Below are 17,975 nucleotides of genomic sequence, written 5' to 3' on the forward strand. Positions count from 1 at the left end.
AAACTGGAGTCAGATGGTTGTGAGCCACCATGTGGGTGTTGACAGCTGTACCCAGGTTCCCTGGAAGATCAACCAGTGCTCATAACTACTGAGCCATCTCTGGCCTCTAGAAACTGCATGTTTTAAACATACGTGATTACATTGCAGTTCATTCAAGATGTGCATGGTCTACCTGAAGGAATACTGTATATAGCAGTGTTACACATACATACACACTCCAATGGGGGTGGAGGAGTTGGTAGATTCTAAGAGTCATCAGTGTTAGGTGGGTTCAACCTCATTTCTCTCTATATGAAAGTGACGCCTGTGCTATCTGAACTAAAGTTATGGTTTGAGACCATTCTCAAACTATCTGCACAAAAATGAAGAATAAAAAATAATTGACTGGTCTAAACTTCCCACCTAATTAACTGAATTAAAAAAAAAAATCCACCAATCTATTTCCCTATCTGATTTATCTAAGCTGAGTGCCTATTCCACTGTTAATAGATATGGAAAACCCAGTCAATGAAAGCCATACCTCTGCTGTTACTGCCTTCATCTGCATATGGAGCTGTCACCCAGATCTTGTTTCCCACAAAGCAGCACTAAGCAGCTAAGGAAGTAATACACATACCTTTCTTTACTAACCGAGGTTTCCAGAGGTTCTTCTACCTTAAAGATGGACAGTACAAGGAAAAACGGAGTAAGTAACGTTTGCACATGTCCCCAACCACTCTAAAACACTTGGTGTATGTGTGCTCATGCATGTGTACAGTGTGTGCATGGAAGTCAGAGGTCAGCTTAGAGGACTTGTTTCTGCCCTAGTGACTCAGGTCATCAGGCTTTGTGGCAGGCACCTCACCAACTTCTCAGACATAAAGAGGTGCTGTATAAAATAAAGCATAGTCCCAGGGCCAGGCCAGTAACTCTATTAACATATGAGTTTTCTTTTAATTAACTCACAAAACCTCATACAGGTACTCAAAACTCTTGGTCAGCCCAGAACTCCATTGGAGGGACATCTGTTAGGGTGGCCAGTCTGCAGTTCCGTTGTGTTGTTTTCCAAGACAGCATCTCTAGAACTTCCTATGTAGCTTATCCAGGCTGATTTCAGACTCCGGCTGCCTCCTAAATGCAGGACCTCAGACTTGCCCACCTCACCTAGCTCTGCTTGGGGTTTTACGCTTTGACCACCACATTTTTATTTGTCCATAACCTCCCCACCCCCCCCACCCCCCAAAAAGGAAAAGCTTTAATCTTCTTTGAGGATTCGTGTGTCTTTCTGCCTACATTTCATCCTTCATCACCTACCCTTATATAAGTGAGAATCTCATCTTTTGGTTTTTTTGTTTTTCCCCTTTCTAAGTTTGGGTTAACTCAACATACTTTCCAGACCCACCAATTCCCCTACAAATTTCATGATTTTATTTTTTTTGTTTGGGTTTTTTTCTTGTTTGAGGCAGGGTTGAATTCATTTTTCTTTACATCTAATTAGTATTTCATTTGATATATGTATGATTTTTTTCCTTTGGCTTTTGGTGCTACACAGTCTCTGACACAGCTGGCTACAGCACACAGTTCATACAACAAGCATGGCTGTCTTCCTCTGACCTCTGACATATTTTCTGTAATAATTTTAGATGAACCATGGCCTCCTGAAAACAAGGATTTGGGTTACTGTGAATTCTGAAACACTGAGATAAAGGAGCTTTACCTTTTTGAGAAGATGCGACCTCATTTCTGACTCCGCTTCTCGGTGAGGTGAAGCAAAAGTGTCTGGTGAAGTGCCTCTGTTTTGGGAGAGAGTCTCGGGGTTGTTTCTCTGCACTAAGTGAAGCAGCTCCATCTGCCTTCTTACCTTTCTTTCCTCTTTCTCCCTCTGGAGATGTGCAGGGTACTTCGCTGATGCAGGAACATACCTTTTGAGAGGCTTATTTATATTCCAGGCAGGCTTCTTAGGACATTTCTTCACGAGTTTTGTTTGTTTCTCTGTTCTCCTATGCTGAGTGCACTGGCTGTTATACCAGCTGTTTTCTTTGTCTAAATTAGTGCCTTTATCCATACTTAGTTCCTGTTTCTCTTTCCTAATGCCAGTCTGTCCACTGAATTCTGCAGAAATCTCTGGAGAAGAAAGGTTTCTGATTCCCCACTCTGTTACCGATCCACAGTGTGGTAGCCCATCATTGAAAATTCCTAAGTTTACGTCATCTAAATAAAAATTACAAATGATTAATTTTAAAAACATGGTAAAATACGTAATTTCTAATCATTTTTTTCTCAGTTATTTAATGATTGGGTTCATGTCTGGGGTGTGCCACACCATGCACGGGAGTCAAAGGACAACTTGTGAAGGTTGGTTCCTTGTGCCATGCGGGGAACCAAGGAGGGAACTCAGGTCCTCAGCCTTGGTGGCAATCACTTTTACCTGCTGTGTATCCTTCCATCCCTAAGAATGTAATCCTCCATGCAGCTAAACCCATGAAAGAACTGTAACTATCCCCTAGAGGCTTGTAACCACTATTCTGCTTTGATGTTCTAGAATGACTACTCCAAATGGCCCATATAAACAGCCCAGTGCCATACACCCAGCAGGCAATTCCAAGCAGAAGCAAGAGGATTGAAACACATTCAATACCAGCCTGATCTACAAAGTTCCAGAGAGCAAGTTCCAGTCGAGCCCAGACACCATATCAAAAATTGAGAGATTTTAAAAGTGATAGACTGGCTTATTTAACGAACATGAAGTTCTCAAAGTTTATAACCATGTTAGGTACATGTCAGGCTTTTCTTATGCCAATTCCACTACATAAGGCATGTCTAATGTTATCTTCACAGACACAAGTTAGAGGCTGTGAACCCGAGTTTCTAGTATTTAGGAAGACCTAGGTTTTCTTGGTTTTTATTTTAGATGCTGCAAAAACTTTTCTATAACAGGTTCAACATCTTACATTGCCACTGACAGAGCCATATATCCGTGTGAACTGCGGCTCGTTTGGCCTACTAAATTAAGATCTCAAGTAACTGGAGAAAATAGTGATGTTTGATGGCTGTTTACTCCAGAGAGAGGCTCTTGAGCCTCGGGAGGTTTAATAACAACAATGAAGGCACATGTCTGAGAGAAGTATCTTGGAAGACTCTTGAGGAACCCTTACACAGAAAGACAAGGAACACCTGCTGGAGGAGGAGACACCAGCCGTTCTGCAGGGAGTTCTAGGTTGTAGCGTTCAAGGTGGACAGTGGTTTTGGGGGAGGGCTTCTTGGTAGTGCAGCTGCTTTTGAGTTATTCCTACTCAACAGAAACTTCTCACCCATAATCCTGTTAGTAACCTCAATAACGATCACAGTTCACCAACAGAACATGGGTGCAACTGTTACTCTGGTCCCTTGTGCTTCATTTTTGGGGTGAGATATGTTGCATCTCGCCAGGAAAAGTCTGGGCACCGTGTTAGGTGGGTATTCTGAGTTTGAACCTATCTGACTCCAGAGTGGCTTGGACAATGTTTTCTCTTGACTTAGCATTAGAAGTTAGTATAGGATCATCAGAAGCCATAACTACTTAACAGGAAGGCCAACTGAACTAGTTTTAAATGGGAAAAGATAAAACAACTTCACAGAACTGAGAAAATGAAACAAAAAGGGTTTCCTGGGATGAAGAGTTACAGACGCCGCTGGGGAACTTGCCTCAAAAGTCTCCAAGTCCAGTGGCCAAACTGGCTCAGCACTTAAGAGTAAGGAATACCACCCAGCACCCACCTGCCTACACTTCCAGCTCCAGGAAGTCCGACACCCTCTTTTGGTCTCCTAAGTCCTGCACGTAGCCCACCCTCCCCTGTACATATAAACCGAATTAAAAACAAGTCCTTTTAAAACGGTTCAGGGATCCAGTATGAATACTGCCTTTCTTAATAATGTAAAACCAGACATGAAAGCATGTGCAGTGTCAGTCACTGGGGTGATGCAGACTAGAAACTAAGTGCTGGCAAGGCCATGGGAGGATAAGAATTCCTCTACACTACTAGTGAGACAGGCTTTGGGTGACACTTCAGCAGCTTTCCAAAATGGCACCTACTCATAACTGGAAATTCAAACGCCTCTCTGCTAACTAAGAACAGAAAATTTGTAAGAATTCAGTGGCACTATTTACAGTAGTCCTAAATAGAAATAACTGAAATGTTCATAGTCATAGGCAAAATCCAGTATAACTCACAGTGAGGGTCAATGGGATTATATCATAATATCTATAACATGGATAAACCTATACACCATGCTCAAAGTCAGTTAGCCAAACACAAAAGAGACAGACCACTTACAGCATAATTCCAGTTATAAGAAAAGTACAAAACCTGCAAATCTTCTAAGACAAAATGAACTAGAGAGTGGAGAGTGTAACTGAATTACTCATTTCAGTACTGTGCTCAGTTCCAACTCACACACACAGTAACACTGGAATGAGATTAGCATGGCCCCTGTGCAAGGATAACATGCAAATTGGTTGTGTTCTATAACATTTCCATAGGAAATAAATTTGAATAGCTGAAAAGGTTCTAAAATTGTGATGCTAACAACATGAGCATGTTAAAGAACACAAAACAGCTGGCATGGTGGTGTATGCCTTTAACTGTAGAACTTGGAAGGCAGAGGCAGGAAAATTTCCAGGAGTCCCAGGCCAGTCTGGTCTACATGAGCTTTTAGGCACCAAATAGTGTCCCTTAAATGACTAAGATTTGGTCTAGACATTTGGCTCACCAGTGGAGTGCTTGCCTAGAATGTTTTAGGCCCAAGTTCCCTAAATCCCTGAACTACAAAAGAAAAGTTGGTAAAGAATTTAAATTTTATATCTATGTGAGATCTCATAATAAACCCAAAAATAAAAAGCAGGAGGCGCCTTTGTTAAAACCCTCACGTTTCTGACTAGGGACCAAGCAGCTCAGTTGGGTAAAGCCCTTGCCCAGCATGCACTGCACCTTTGGGTTCAGTCTCCTAGTATTACATAAAAGCAGCCTGGTGCCACCTGCCTCTGACTCCCAGCCTCTAGCAGGTGGAGGCAGAAAGATTAGTTCTAGGTCACCCTTGGTTACAAGAGACCTTTTCACAAAGGCAAATTAGAACCCACCAGAGGTCTTCGTTTTTTAAGTGCTGAAACAGAACTTGGAACACTTGGAATACCTGTCTGCACGCCAGTGTCCTTCTTGGGAGAGGCTGTTGAAGTGGCAGCTGCACGTGTGTCATTAGCAGCCTCCTCGGCGTCTCGTGAACTGGAGAGGGGAGTGGATGCCTTACAGTCCACGTGTGCTGCGTCAAATGGCAATGAGAAACAGACCTGAAAATCACAGCTAAGGAGTACTGACCATGTGCGGCCTAGGGACAGAGCGGACTTGCACTGAAAGGTGAAAGTAAACTGAAGACTCTGATGTAATCACCATGAACCGTAGTAACACTTTTGCGAGGTAAGATTTAAGATGGTTGCTTAAACTTATTATGAAAAATTACCTGTGTTCTAGCACTTGTTGAATTTAAAAATCTAAGAATGCATATTAAAGTACACGTTACCTATATCAGGATGACTGAAAATTTCTATGGAAAAGATACTGCAAAGTTTAATGTTTCAGGACAGCTTTCTAAATTATTAAGGATGGTTTAGGTGAAAAGACTCAGTTCTTTAAAAAATATTTAGTTAATATGTTTTTAAGGAATTAAAATAGGCAACTACTTAAAATCATCTTCAAAATCAAAACTAAGTAAAATTCTGACTAGTCCCTTACCACCGAGATTTTGAATCAGCCTGGATGTATCATGCCCCTTCTGAGTCAGTTCTCGGATCCTCTGCTCCTGTTTGAGCCTCTGTGCCAACTCCTGCGCTCGCTGCATTGTGTGGAAGAGCTCATTTGTCTTTAAAGTCATGATTTCCTACCAAGAGGGACAAATAGGAAAACAATTACCAAGTGCATTCAATGACGTGACCGTTCCACTGAGTACAAGTGCTCATGCTCTCCCTACGTATCAGATGCTGGTCTAGGTACCTGCTGGAGACCGGTCAACAGGCAAAGTTCTTGCCTTTTAGAGATTACAATTCTAACATACTCTTTTTGTAGATATTAGAACTGTGTACACCAGGCTGTCCTTGAACTCCCAAATGCTGGGATTACAGGCAAGCACTGCCACCATGCCTAGCTGTCTCAGCCTACTCAATGAAATTGAAGTGCAGGCCATATGTCCCCTTTCCACCTCTCATCTTTGAAAGGCTGCAAGTGAAAACAGGCAAGGAAGTGCAGACTCTGTGCTTCTAAAGCTGACAACTGAATTATCACTGGGTGGTCTGCTGTTAGGTCATCTTCAGGCACAGCCCCTGGACCACCCTACCTACCTTGTGTGAATCAGTAATGGAGGGTTTTGCTAGACAGTGAGACATGAACTCTTTGGGCTGTTACTGAGCCCAAAGAGACCTCTAACACAGCAAGGAATTTCATCAGCAATCCCAGCCAATCATTACCTTTTTTTTTTTTTAAAAACATCTAGAGTCATTATTACTTTAGATTTATTTAGGGGTGTGGGGAGGTGGTGATGGTTGCATCGAAGTGTGTATAGAGGTCAGATGTCAACTTTAAGAGTCCTCTCCTGGTACGTGAGTTCCAGGTACTGGGGGCCAAGAGCCCTTACCTGTTGAGCCGTACTTGTGAGCCCAATACCTAGAATTATCAGTAGGTTCTATGCATCTGCTATCCAGATCACAGGAAGGTTGGTTCTGCATTCACCCTGACCACCTCCCCTTAACAGGCCAACCATGCAGCATCTGAGGCCTGGACCATGTGAGGAGTATGACCTGGCCAAGGCTGTCATGTCTGTGCATGTAGCAACATAATTCAAACCACAGACCTTCAGCCTCCTCTTTGCTCGGGTGCCATGAACACCTACTTCTTTGTGTTTCTGCTTGAGAATGTCCTCTTCGTACTGCCTCTGCATCTCCTCCCGCTCCCTTGCCAAGCGCAGCTCCTCCTCCTGCTCCTCCTTCCTTCTCTGTTCTTCCTCCAGCCGCCGCTTCCTGCGGTTCTCTTCTACCTGAGCCGTGATTGCTTTCTAGTGAGAAATAATCACAAGCCACAAGTAAAAATGCATGCAGCACTGGCTTTGCCGATGAGAGTACAGTTTATCAGTCAGACACACAGCGGTGTGGAGAACTGTGCTTTGCCGATGAGAGTACAGTTTATCAGTCAGACACACAGTGGTGTGGAGAACTGTTTAAGATGAACGCAGGCTGCACACTGAGTGCCTATCTGTGCTGGGCAGTGTTGCATGCTGAGTGCTTATCTTGCTGAATGTGGCCCCTGCTACTTAGAAGTCTTAGGTAAGAAAACATCTGAGCTACATCTGAGCAACGTGGTGAGAGCTCATTTTAAAATACTCCCTCTGCCCCCACCTCTCTCTGTCTTCAGAGAAGGAGAACTATCAAAAAGTCACTCAGACCATTAAGTCCCTCTAATGTCAGCCTGAAATGAGTTTCAATCTTTGCCTTATATTCTACTAGATTGCACTGCCAGAAGTCTACTTTGATGTCTTAATGTTTTCTTTCAGAGACCTTAAAGAAACTGAGCAAGTTGTCAATATTTAATGATAGCACAAAGCCACATACACCACATCCTCACTTAAAGGTTCCACCTGAAGGCAGACAGCATGGTAATAATACTGCCTGGTCCTCACCCCAGGCTTAATTCTAACATGGCGCCAGTTATGTCAAGAGACTGGATTTACAGTATGAGATATATATATATATATAACTGGACCCAGGTTGAAAATATATATCAGGAGTTCCAGCTCGGTGTGGTACTGTATGCTTTAATCCCAAGGATTTGGGAAGTGGAGACAGGAAAATGAATTAAATGTCAGTCTTGGCTACAAAGCAAGTTAAAGACCAACCTATACTACATTAAAGCTTGTCTGGGGGAAAAAATGAAACTTTCCTTTACTTAGGTGTATGCTGGCCATGTTCATGACTTAGTAAGACAGAGAGCAATGTTTTACAATGTGAGGCACACTATGGAAACACAAAATATTTTACAACATAATACCTGGTGTTCTAGTTGTTTTTGTCGGCGTCTTTCCCGCTCCTCAATCTGTGCTGGATCTAAGAGTGCAGTCATCGAACGGAGAAAGCTGTGAAGAAACACAGTAGTTACTCAAAACTCTACAAGTTTGACCAGTTTTTGTTTCAGCAACATCTGCTAAGCATCTCTGTTTCTAAGACGACTGCTAAACTGAAACCAACTGGACATAGGGACAGTTCTATTCCAGCACACTTTCTTAAAGGAATCAACACTGAGAACCAACTTACTTTGTTTTCTGACCGTGTGGCACAGACATATCCATGACAGGCCTGGCTCTTTGTTCTTTCTCTGAAGGCTCCACCTGGACTCCAGGTGGAGGTGTGTCAACACTGCTGACATCAGCCAGCTCCTGAGTGTCGGGAGACACGCAGAGTGACTCCAGGTGTTGGTGTGTTAGCTGAGAGGACAGTCGAGACTGAGAACCAGGATGACTCTTGAATGAATCAAAATGCACTGCCCATCTGTCATGTTCCTCACCCTAACAGTGACAAACAGGAAATGCTCAGAACCTTTTGACTATTCCTGAACAGAATTATAAACACCAAACAACCTGAGAGTCACCACTGACGAGCTGGAGGTGGCTCGGTCATTAGGTGCCCTGGCTGCTCTCTCAGGAAGAGACGGGCTTCAGTTCCTAGCACGCACCCACATGGCAGCCAGCAATTGCCTGTTACTCTAGTCCTACTACACCCGCTTCTGGCCTCCTTGGGCACTATATGCATATGGTGCAGATATATGTGCAGGCAAAACACCCAGACAAATAAAAGGGGATAAAATCTTGAAAACTATTTTAAAAGAAATCCAGTAGTAAATGCATCATAAAAACTAAGAAAATTGTTTTGTTCTGATTCCGTGTATAATTAGATAACTGCCTTACAAAATGGTTTTTAAATGCAGTTCTAAAGTCTTAAAAAGCTATGTAAAACTACAGTAAGTGCATTCAGAGAAAGCAGTTTTTTAAAGACATGTATAATTTGCCAAGTAATTTCAGAATCTAAGTTCGTGTGAGTAAAGACTAGGAATTTTAGGTCCCAAGTTACCTTTGAATATATCAGTTTTTCTTCTGCTTTTCTTTGCTGGTCATCTTCTACTTGCTTATTCAATTCTTCAATCCATTTTCTCTGCTGCTCCTGTTTAACGGTGATGCAAGGGGACTCCAGCAGCCCTGCTTCCTGAACAAGTCAGCAGCCAACTGAAGTGAGGCCTCCACAGTGTAAACTTTACCAACACAGACCTAACCCAGGAAGGTGGCTCTCCCTGGGAGGAGCAATACTGTCAAGCCAAGACTCTGACCACACTACTAAGGAGACGAGCTCTGACCTCAGAATTGTGTTTTAAACATACACTCGTAGATGGTAAGGCGCCCCAGGACACAGAAAGGAAATATTTTCTTAGATTCTTCACTTAAAGCAGTCTATAAAAATACAATTTGGGGAAAGACTATTCTGTGATTGCATAGATCTTCCAAGAATAAAAACAGCAAAACAAGTCAAATCAACACCCAACTTCACAGGCTCTTGCTCACCCATGTTCACAATAGTTGAGCAATGGCCTTTGACAGACAGAGAATGAAATGTGGTACGCATACACAATGGAACACGATTTGGCTGTAAGGAAGAAAGGAAGGGAGGCGGGGACCGGAATCTTGAGTCATGAAATGTGCAGGTAAATGGATGAACTAGAAACTATTATGTGTGAGGTAACTCAGACCAGAAAGACAAATGCTGTGCTTCCTAGCTCCAGATCTTTAGATGAGAATATATATAACCTAGAGTGGCGGTTCCCCACCTGTGAGGCGTGAGCCCCACGGTCACATGTCAAATGTTGTATATATCAGATATTTATCATATGACTCACAACCCTAGCAAAATTACAGTCATGAAGTAGCAACAAAATAATTCTGTGATTGAGTGTCACCACAATATGAAGAACTGCATTAAAGGGTCGCAGCGTCAGGACGGCTGAGAACTGGTAAGCTGCAGAAACTAGGAAAGTGAGCAGGGCTGTGGGGGTGGGGTGAGGGTACTGAGAGCAATGGCAAGTAAGTAATACAGGAAAATGGGAAAGGGGGCTTCAACTGGAGAGGAATGGGGAAAGTACAGATGGAGGGAGAAGGGAATCATTAGTAAGTAAGTATTACAAGTATCCTATTTATCCAAAATTACACCTGAGTATATGTGTATACAAATGTATGTAGTTTAAATGAAGTTACAACACTTGGGATCATAGTGTTCTCACTAAGAACCTTAGATTACCTAACAAAACCGCTAATACCAAACCCAAGAAACCTCCTCTCAAGTTGCTGGTCAAGAGAGCCCAACAGACTACCCAGACAGTACAGGGCTGTGTCCCAGAAGCTAGGTCCATATTGCTGACACCACCATACTTTTGGAGGACGTGAGCTGACCTGAAAGCCTCCTCCCTGAAGACTAGCTTTCGTAATCCAGGAGGGCAATATATGAGCTGCTAAGGGATTACAACCAATAGTCCTGTGCAGCTCGATGCCACGACGGCCATCACAGCAGCACGCTCCTAAAGGCGCAGTAGTGGCACTGGTATCTTGGCAGTAACCAACAGCTGTCTAGTTGGATTCAAGGCCCACTCAACAGGAGGGAAGTCATGCTTGCTATGGTAAACCGAGTCAACTACATATGGTCAACAAGATACGGATCTTAGATAATCTACAACTATCACTTTCCTAAACCAGTGTAGTTCCTAAGGGTATTCTAAATACGCATCCTTGTACCCATAGGTAAGTATGGGTCTCACTGATCATCAGTGAAGCAACAGAAAGCATTACAGAAAGACACGACTTGTCAACCATCTGACTGATGCGTCTAGAACACAACACCTAAATCTACAATATAATACAGTCTATAGCTAAGGCTCAGGTAACACCAAAGAAGGGGTAGGGCAGGATGGGAAGATTTTAAGAGCCAGAGGAGTAAGAAAAAGACTACTCTAAGTGTGTTTTCTAGCTAAGACAGGGAAGCTACACCCATGAAATCTCAACATGGCTGTCTTAAGAAAACATGAACAATTCCAACAATAGTTGACATCTCAACGAAGATGGGGAAATCTCTAGGCTTCACACATACATGAAGACCTACAAGCCAAAGTGGGCAAAATCAGTCTTCCCCAGGGATGAGCCTCTGGTTACTCAATACCAAGTGGTCAGTTCTAGAAACACGTACATGCAGCAAAACCTAAACTGACTCAGAGGTTGGCATTACATGTGTTTCTATGTCTGTTTCCAATGGTTAAAGAAGAGAAAGCTGTGAACTGGGTAGGGGAGCAGCAGAGGAGGGGGAATGATGTAATCATTTTAATTCAATTTTAAAAATTACTTTCAATTGAAAATTACATAAAATCTCTCTGAAACCATATGACTTATACAGGTTTAGGATATAGTTCAAAGTCTTGGTTTTTCGCATGCTTATTAACCATGGAGTTGTCTGGAGTTGTCTCTACTCAGGTACGCACGCACGCATGCATGCACGCACACACACACACACACACACACACACACACACACACACACACGTGCACACATATATCCTAGCTATAAATCTTTCATCCAGATAGGTAATTTAAGAGCAAACTAGGGGTTGGGGATTTAGCTCAGTGGTAGAGCGCTTGCCTAGCAAGCGCAAGGCCCTGGGTTCGGTCCCCAGCTCCGAAAAAAGAAAAAAAAAAAAAAAAAAAAGCAAACTAAACTTTTTATCAAGTCCTCCTTGTTTCTTGTGTGTGTGTTGGGGTGTGGACAGCAGAGGTCACCCACAAGTGTCATTTACTCCGCAGGAGCCATTCACCTTGCTTCGTACAGTGCTCTCACCGGGACCCAAGGCAGGCTAGGCACTGATCACAAGCCTGCACCACCACGCAGTCCTGACTCTGCTACCTTCCCAGTCCTATCATTTTGCTTTTGTAGATGATCCTTTTACTGTTGCGCTAGGGACTTTTAAAATGTCAATCCTAATCTAGTCTTTTGTTGTCTTTTTTTCCTTTTTTTTTTTTTTTTTTTAACAGAGCTGGGGACCGAACCCAGGGCCTTGCGCTTGCTAGGCAAGCACTCTACCACTGAGCTAAATCCCCAACCCCTTTTGTTGTCATTTTTAAGACAGGGTTTCTCTGTGTAGCCCTGGCTGTCCTGGAACTCGAACGGTAGACCAGGCTGGCCTTGAACTCGGAGATTCACCTGTCTCTGCCTCCTGCGTGCTGGAATTAAAGGCCTGCACCCCCACTGCCCAGCTTAATCTAGCTTTTTTGATTAATCTAGCCTTTTTGATTAATCTAGCCTTTTTGATTAATCTAGCCTTTTTGATTAGCCTTTTTGATTAATCTAGTCTTTTTGATTAATCTAGCCTTTTTGATTAAGCTTTTTTCTATGGGTATCATTAGTTTGTGAATAAATAGTAGCTTGCATTCCTTGAGTAAACCCAATTCTCCAGATTAATCTTTATAATTTTTCTAATGTTTCTAGTCAAGTCTTAATATCAAAAATGTTTTGTTAGTCTTGGTTATCAAGCTCACTGGGCCTGGGTTCCCATGTTTCCCTCCTTCATCTTTGGTTTGAGATAAGGTCTCACTACATCGTAAGCCCAGGCTAGCCTCAAACTTAGGATCACCTAGTCTCAGCTAATTGAGTGTAGACACTTTAAAGGTGGATTCAATTTCTTCAAGAATATAGTACCACTTGGTCACTTCTTTTGTTCATTTTTAATCAAAACTCTCTAATATGCTGGTATAATGTTCTAGGATTTTTATTATTTTTTTGTTTATTGTTGTTCATTGTTACCTCTTACTTTCTGTGCACTGTGTTTTGCTTGCATGCATGTCTGGGTGAGGGTCTCAGATCTTATGGTCACAGACCGTGGTGAGCCACCATGTGGGTGCTGAGTACAGAACCTGGTCCTCTGGAAGGACAGTCAGTGCTCTTAATCAAGGAGCCATTTTTCCAGCCCCAATTTTTATTATTTTTAATTATGTTTGGGTGTAGCCATGTGTATTTGTGCAGGTGCCCATAGAGTCCAAAACAGAGCCGGAGTCACAGGCAGCCGTGAACTGTGTGGGTGCTGGGGACCGAACCACGGGGCTCCCTCCAGCACCAGCTTCCTAAATGTCCTCTTACTTTTTAAAAACATGTTCATAAACCCCACGTCCTTTTTAACTCATGTCTTTTGAGGAGCTTACATGTACTGAACAGTGTTATGTCAACTTGACATAAACTAGAGTCATGTGAAAGGAAGGACTTCAACTGAGGAGATGCCTCCTTAAGATCCAGCTGTAAGGCATGGTTTTCCCTAGTGGCTGAGAGGGAGGCCCAGCCCACGGTGGGTGGGGCCACCCCTGGGCTGGCAGTTCTGAGTTCTATAACAAAGCAGGCCGAGCAAGCCAGGGGAAGCGAGCCAGTAAGTGACATCTCTCCATGACCTCTGCATCAGCTCCTGCTTCCTGCCCTGTGTGAGTTCCAGTCCTGACTACTTCTGGTGATGAACAGCACTGAGGAAGTGTAAGCAGAATAAACCCTGTCCTCCCCAACTTGCTTTCTTTTTGGTCAGGGTGTTTTGTTTCATTGCAATAATGGAGACCCTGAATAAGTGTTAATGACTTTAAAAACTTGTGGCTTTAAGTATTCCCAGTGTACAAGTTGACCAGTAAGATGGCTCAGCCAGGACATTTGTCTGAGTTTAGTCTTGGATGAACTGACTCGTGAATGTTGTCTACTGACCTCCACCCAGTCTGTGGTATATGTGTACTACCACATACCGACACACGCAAACACACACACAAATACGTGTAAAAAAAAAAAAAACCTATGTTTTAAAAATAGTGCTAGGTTGTATGTATTTGCCCTCAAAACATGTGGGGTTTTTGTTTGTTTTTTAATTAGGATAAATACAAAATAACTTTCTGTTGGTCAACTGCTATGGTTTAACGACAGCAAGGACTGTGGTCTGGGATGCCAGCTACTCTGTATTAAAAAGTGCATTAGAAATACCCTCTATTTCAGAAGTTTCTAGGGGTGCTAGTCATGACAGGAAAGCCAAGATGTCAATTAGGGAGACAATCTCAAACACTGATGTTAATTAATGGGAGCACAGTAAAGTGTGCAGTGCAAAGGAAAGGTTTCCGTGTATCACACTCTTTTTCCTCAATAAAACAGGACTTCTTCAAAGGCTGCAGATGTCCCTCCTGCCCAGTGTGTGCAAAGAAGAAAAAGGCAACATCAAAACTTTGCCAGCAGCGAAGGTGCGCTCCAGCGTGCACGGCCGCTCTCCCACCCTGAACAGACAGGAAGCTCCTCCCACTTCTTGCCTATCCAGTGTTGGAGTTTGTGTGTTGTAGTTTTCAGGTGTCCAGTATAGACGACAGTCCTTGGCAGTAAGAGTGAGGAAGTCTGAACACTCCCATACAAATGCTGGCCGTTGAGGGGCCTGTCCGTAACCCAGCATGTGAGCTCAGTCCCCAGACTTGCTGAACTGGGAACTCCAGGTCCAAGTGAGAACTCTGCCTCAGCATACAAGGTGATGAGTGATGTCAGGAGACACCAGAAGTCACTCTCAGGCCTCCACATGTACAACTACATACTTAAGAGTGTGCAAGCAAAACACACACACACACACACACACACACAAAGTTGAAAAGCCAAAAAAAGAAAAAAAATTGGCAAAAAAAAATTTAATTAGCAATTTAAAAAAAAGACTCCTAATCATTTCTTTGAAGCAAATAAGTTATACAGAAATCAAAACTAATGGATTTAAGAAACAGCATGAGAGGGAGACAGGGGCAAAGGCAGGGAGGGGAGGAAAGACAAAGCATGTCTTCATCTACAATTAAACTCCAGCAAAGATCTGAAGTCCTTGAAACACTGCCTACCTAAAGGGTACTGGATGTAAACATCTGTGGCCACTGGATAAGCCTAAGATGGGGTCAAGAGTCAGTGGTGGATTTCTGTGCCAGTTAGAACCTAACTGTAGTGGGAGGGAGTGCCTCTGACACTCGAGCCCCTCTCTTTGACTATCAGACTATTCAAACATCGCCCCCCGCCCCCCAAATGACTCCTCTGCTGGAGGAGGAGGCTGAAGCCCAGGGCAGCGGAGGAGGAGCCTGTCTCCTAGGGAAACGCGGCGGCAGACAACACCGCAGACCGACAGAGGTGGGGGACAGCCTGGCCGGATGCCTCGTGGTGTACCTCACTTTAATCTGCCCCTTTTTATCAGTTACCCTCCAGATGGATCTGGGGACATGCTGGATCTCTCTGCCCCTCTTTCTGATGTGACACCACTGAGTGAGTTTTCTGCTTTTCAGGATTAATTTGGCTCTTTTAATGAGCTTTCTGAGAACAGCTGGCCAAACCTGCTTTGTTGGGTACAGACTGTGACTCTTAAGTCCACTAACAATGGAGCTGGACAGATGGCCTGGCAAGAGGCATCTGCGACCAAACCCAAAGACCTGGGCTAGTGCCCAGGATCACAGGGTAGATGGAGAAGACGACACCAGGGGTTCCCTAACAGCTCCCCTCAGAGTGGCGTACACAGGCCCACATTCACACCAATAAGTAATAAATGTAATTTGCAAATTCATCTGGAATAACAAAAAACCCAGGATAGCTAAAACTATCCTCAACAATAAAAGGACTTCAGGGGGAATTACTATCCCTGAACTCAAGCAGTATTACAGAGCAATAGTGATAAAAACTGCATGGTATTGGTACAGAGACAGACAGATAGACCAATGGAATAGAATTGAAGACCCAGAAATGAACCCACACACCTATGGTCACTTGATTTTTTGACAAAGGAGCCAAAAACCATCCAATGGAAAAAGATAGCATTTTCAGCAAATGGTGCTGGTTCAACTGGAGGTCAACATGTAGAAGAATGCAGATCGATCCATGCTTATCACCCTGTACAAAGCTTAAGTCCAAGTGGATCAGGACCTCCACATCAAACCAGACACACTCAAACTAATAGAAGAAAAACTAGGGAAGCATCTGGAACACATGGGCACTGGAAAAAATTTCCTGTACAAAACACCAATGGCTTATGCTCTAAGATCAAGAATCGGCAAATGGGATCTCATAAAACTACAAAGCTTCTGTAAGGCAAAGGACACTGTGGTTGGGACAAAGCGGCAACCAACAGATTGGGAAAAAGATCTTTACCAATCCTACAACAGATAGAGCCTTATATCCAAAATATACAAAGAACTCAAAAGTTAGACCGCTTGGGGAGACAAATAACCTATTAAAAAATGGGGTTCAGAGCTAAACAAAGAATTCACAGCTGAGGAATGCCGAATGGCTGAGAAACACCTAAAGAAATGTTCAACATCTTTAGTCATCAGGAAATGCAAATCAAAACAACCTGAGATTTCATCTCACACCAGTGAGAATGGCTAAGATCAAAAACTCAGGTGACAGCAAATGCTGGCGAGGATGCGGAGGAAGAGGAACACTCCTCCATTGTTGGTGGGGTTGCAGACTGGTACAACCATTCTGGAAATCAGTCTGGAGGTTTCTCAGAAAATTGGACATTGAACTGCCTGAGGACCCAGCTATACCTCTCTTGGGCATATACCCAAAAGATGCCCCAACATATAAAAAAGACATGTGCTCCACTATGTTCATTGCAGCCTTATTTATAATAGCCAGAAGCTGGAAAGAACCCAGATGCCCTTCAACAGAGGAATGGATACAGAAAATGTGGTACATCTACACAATGGAATATTACTCAGCTATCAAAAACAACGACTTTATGAAATTCGTAGGCAAATGGTTGGAACTGGAAAATATCATCCTGAGTGAGCTAACCCAATCACAAAAAGACATCCATGGTATGCACTCATTGATAAGTGGCTATTAGCCCAAATGCTTGAATTACCCTAGATGCCTAGAACAAATGAAACTCAAGCCGGATGATCAAAATGTGAATGCTTCACTCCTTCTTTAAAAGGGGAACAAGAATACCCTTGGCAGGGAAGAGAGAGGCAAAGATTAAAACAGACACAGAAGGAACACCCATTCAGAGCCTGCCCCACATGTGGCCTATACATATACAGCCACTACATATACAGCCACCCAATTAGACAAGATGGATGAAGCAAAGAAGTGCAGACCGACAGGAGCCGGATGTAGATCGCTCCTGAGAGACACAGCCAGAATACAGCAAATACAGAGGCGAATGCCAGCAGCAAACCACTGAACTGAGAATAGGACCCCCGTTGAAGGAATCAGAGAAAGGACTGGAAGTGCTTGAAGGGGCTCGAGACCCCATATGAACAACAATGCCAACCAACCAGAGCTTCCAGGGACTAAGCCACTACCTAAAGACTATACATGGACTGACCCTAGACTCTGACCTCATAGGTAGCAATGAATATCCTAGTAAGAGCACCAGTGGAAGGGGAAGCCCTGGGTCCTGCTAAGACTGAACCCCCAGTGAACTAGACTGTTGGGGGGAGGGCGGCAATGGGGGAGGTGGAGAGGGAACACCCATAAGGAAGGGGAGGGGAGGGGGATGTTTGCCCGGAAACCGGAAAGGGAATAACACTCGAAATGTATATAAGAAATATTCAAGTTAATAAAAAAAAAAAAAAAGTAATAAATGTAGACATAAATAACACTCTTCTATAGGAGAGTAGAGGAGTGGCTGTGGTCTCAATACTTAACCTCATAACACAGCAAGGCCACTTATAAATTGCAAACGGAAATCTAGAAAACTAGTTTGAACCATGACTAAATGTCATGTCAAACCTAAGTACAGTTTTTCATTTTTAATCAATAAGCACTAAAAATAAAGTTTATGGTGCTGGGCATGATGACAGATGCATGGAATCCTAGCACAAAGCGACTGAAGCAGGATTGCCACAAGTTTGAGGCCAGTCAGGGCT

General features: G+C 43.3%; 1 protein-coding gene across 1 annotated transcript in view; it reads right to left on the reverse strand.

Annotated features, from left to right (window-relative positions):
* Ccdc66 (coiled-coil domain containing 66) overlaps positions 1–17,975 on the reverse strand; it is a 33,369-nt gene that overhangs the window by 1,807 nt on the left and 13,587 nt on the right. Inside the window, exons 9-16 of the mRNA XM_032918798.1 lie at positions 9,122–9,253; positions 8,309–8,559; positions 8,046–8,130; positions 6,895–7,056; positions 5,745–5,889; positions 5,149–5,274; positions 1,697–2,190; positions 617–654 (exon numbers count right to left, since the gene is read on the reverse strand). Of these exons, the coding sequence (XP_032774689.1) occupies positions 617–654; positions 1,697–2,190; positions 5,149–5,274; positions 5,745–5,889; positions 6,895–7,056; positions 8,046–8,130; positions 8,309–8,559; positions 9,122–9,253 (1,433 nt within the window). The remainder of the gene's footprint in view (positions 1–616; positions 655–1,696; positions 2,191–5,148; positions 5,275–5,744; positions 5,890–6,894; positions 7,057–8,045; positions 8,131–8,308; positions 8,560–9,121; positions 9,254–17,975) is intronic.

Source organism: Rattus rattus, chromosome 13, assembly GCF_011064425.1.
Source record: "Rattus rattus isolate New Zealand chromosome 13, Rrattus_CSIRO_v1, whole genome shotgun sequence".
Lineage (NCBI taxonomy): Eukaryota > Metazoa > Chordata > Mammalia > Rodentia > Muridae > Rattus > Rattus rattus.